This window comes from Chaetura pelagica, unplaced genomic scaffold (genome assembly GCF_000747805.2).
Source record: "Chaetura pelagica isolate M959 unplaced genomic scaffold, ChaPel_1.0 scaffold198, whole genome shotgun sequence".
Taxonomy (NCBI): domain Eukaryota; kingdom Metazoa; phylum Chordata; class Aves; order Apodiformes; family Apodidae; genus Chaetura; species Chaetura pelagica.
The window spans coordinates 316,309-319,432 of NW_009954317.1; the positions used below are offsets into that span (position 1 = coordinate 316,309).

General features: G+C 44.0%; 1 protein-coding gene across 1 annotated transcript in view; it reads left to right on the forward strand.

The window, feature by feature from the left end:
• Positions 1 to 1,361, forward strand: part of NRIP2 (nuclear receptor interacting protein 2) — a 15,579-nt gene extending 14,218 nt beyond the window's left edge. The window contains exons 5-6 of the mRNA XM_010004124.1: positions 430 to 482; positions 1,269 to 1,361. Of these exons, the coding sequence (XP_010002426.1) occupies positions 430 to 482; positions 1,269 to 1,361 (146 nt within the window). The remainder of the gene's footprint in view (positions 1 to 429; positions 483 to 1,268) is intronic.
• The last annotated feature ends 1,763 nt before the right edge of the window (positions 1,362 to 3,124 follow it).

The following is a 3,124-nucleotide window of genomic DNA, read 5'->3' on the forward strand; positions in this document are numbered from 1 at the left end:
CACAACCCGTAGTAAGTTTTACATGATCCCACAAACCCCTTCTGATATCTCATAGGAAGTTTCAAACAATCCCACAAACCCCCTCAAATATTTCATAAAACTCATTACAATCATGGTTCCCTGTTCTTATCAGCTACAAAGTTAATTTTGATCCTCTTCAGGGCTGTGCCTAAGTAGCTCCTTTAACAGCATATCAGTCAGTGGCAAAAGAGTGCTGGTCCTTGTTATTGTCACTGTTACCATCTGCTTGTTAATGTTTGTGTGTTTAATTCACAACTTTCATTAATTTTTGTTCTTTACACCAAGTAGACCATAACCATGTAACCTTATGACCCTCTCATATTCCACATCTTCTTACAGGACAGACACTTTATTTAGATGGACAGTATATATAGTCTTGAGCCTGATCAGTCTCTTCTCTCTTCTCAGATGATGAAATGCTGGAGTTTTGCATTGGTCTCCAGACTCTGTTGTCTCTCAAGGTAAGGAACAGCTTCCTAGCTTATTGCAGGGCTCCTCTCAACACGTTCTCCAAGATTTAGTTGCTGTAAACATCAGAAATACTTGTGTTTAGGTCTTTCAGTGCTTGCAATGCTTGTTGCACAGCTGCCTGGCTGGAGTCACCAGTTCCTTTCCAGTCCTTATTCAAGGTTTTAAGAAAGGAATCACCCAATAGGATAATATAATATCTCACTTTCTTCATATTCCTGGTCAAACAAGTTGCAAACAGGAAGACGAAACTGAAGAGGAGACAAGAAACACTGTGTCACCAGTTGTATTTATGTTGCCTTTTGAAGGCGGATGTAAAGAATCTCTGCCCTTGCTTTGAGCCAAATGAAGCTGAATCACATTCAGTGTCCAACACCAGCTGGACATGGGTGGAAAGGATCCTCTTGTCAGCTCAGCTCAGGGTTAGTGGTCTACTGGCTCCTGGGTGGCTCAGAAGCTGCAGCAAGTCTGTCAATTACTTGTAGCCACATATCAGACTCCTAAAGCAGGAAAAGTATTGGGCTGAATGGCCAAGTGATGTGAAGACATCACCTCACAAGAGAAGGAAGAAGGGAGGGAAATGGTCCTGAGAAGGGTTTGGAAAAGAATCCACTGAAGGTAATAGGAGCAAGGAGGCAGCATGGGGGTCAGGGAGGGAACCTGCGAGGTCTCTACAAATCCCAAGTGTGGTTGTTTGATGGTTATACAGGTTTTCCCCAGTCATAAAGAGATTTCCTCTCTGAAATGTGCAGCAAGTAACTGGGTCTCCTCTTCTTTAGTGTTGCATCGACTTGGAGGAAGGAGTCCTGAGATTTAAAGCACTGAGTCAAGAGCTGCCTTTTCTACATGCTTCTGAAGAGCCTGGTCAGTGACTGGCTGAACTCCCCATATCTGGGGCTGAGGAGACTTGCTGCCATGAGAAAGAGATACGGGTGAGGTTCAGGTGCCCCTAACCTTGCTGACTCCTAGGCTGAGGTATTCACTGAGGAGTGAGAAAAAAGCAAGTGAGTGCTGGAAGCTGCTGTTGCTGGGAGTGCCTCATCTGGAGGGATACCCCTCCTTTCAGTGTATGCTCTTGCTTGCCCCCATGTGCTAAGTGGGCATTTTGTTCTGGCTTTTCTGCCTGTCCCTAGCCACTGCAATTTCTGCTTCTGCACTAAATTCTCCCTACTCTTTTAGTTACTTATTTTTACAATACTCTTTGTTCATGAGACAAGAGAGAGTCTCCATGACAACCTCTAGTTGTTCTGTGGACAGGATGACAGCACTTTCTCCAAAAGCCTCTGAAGATTGGGATGAATGTTCTCCTTCTCTTTGCCTTGATGTGAGTGGACTTCACTCCCTTTCCTTTGTGGGAAGGGCTCTGTGGCCAGTCCACTCACCTGTACTCTGGGAAGCTGGATTTTGTTACTTTTTGCTGACTCAAATCAGAACTATTCTCTTGGAAGAACCTTGCTGCCAGAATACTTGTAGAGTTCTTAAGGCTAAGAAACCTTTGCAGAAACACTGAGTGTAGATGCCTGGAGTACGATGGACACCCTCAGGGGCTTGGGTTTTGCCACTGCATCCTTGGTCACTAAGCTATGTTCATTATGAATGGCAATGCTCATAATCTCTTGGTGTTACATATAGTAACCAGACTTGAACACCCTGTTCTCACCAGGCCTCTCCTCTCTGCACCCCAGCTGCTGCTATATTCCTGTTACCTCTACTGCAGATCCTGCCACTCTCTTTAAATGCTGCCATGTCACAGCACCCTGAGCAGCTCCACACAATGTCCCTTTGTCCACCCTTAGAATGCCATGACATCCTCAGTTTGCCTGTCATCCTGGATTAAACACTGTTGGCTTTCATACTTTTTTAATCAAACTGCTCATTGTTTCTGTTGTTTCTCAGAGAATGCATGTATCTATTTTTGCTTTTTTTTTCGGTTGGTTCTTTCCTAAATCAGATCCTGTCTGCTGCAGTTTAACACATGCTAGGGACAGCAGAGTACAGCCTGGCTGATGTGATCTGGGATGCACCTACCAGTGTCAGTTGGTGTGACTCACATCTGCTTCTCCTACAAGCAGCACCAGGCTAGGGACTTCTATTGTTAATCATTATATCTTGTGGCTTCTGATCTGTTCCTTTGCTTCTCTGCCATTCTTCTACTTGCGCATCTGATTATTTCTGGCTGCATGAACTACTTTTAATGAATCTCCTGAATGACACCAACAGTTCTCTTATTTATGCTAGGACCCAGGTCAGCTCCACAAGCCTGTTTCCCAAAGTACAAATTCCTGGCTTTGTATCGCTTGTGTGTCTGACTGTCTCCTCAAAACCAGAGTTCTACAAGGATAGTTCAGACTTATACTAAAACATCCTGTGTGTCAGCTGGAAGTTATGTGGCACCTGGGTCATCTCTGCTGGAAAACCTCTTGGTTTTGATAGATAAAACAACTGTTCCTGTGTGCAGCAGCTTGCCTAGTTTCCAACTCTTGTTGCCTTCTGAAAATGGCATGTGTAACAATGGCAAAAAATAACCTGCTAAGGCTGACAGATACCACATTCAGTACATCTCTTAGTATTCATTCACTTCTGTTTTTTAAAAAAACAGGGTAAACCCTAACCCTAGACATTAAAACCAACTCTA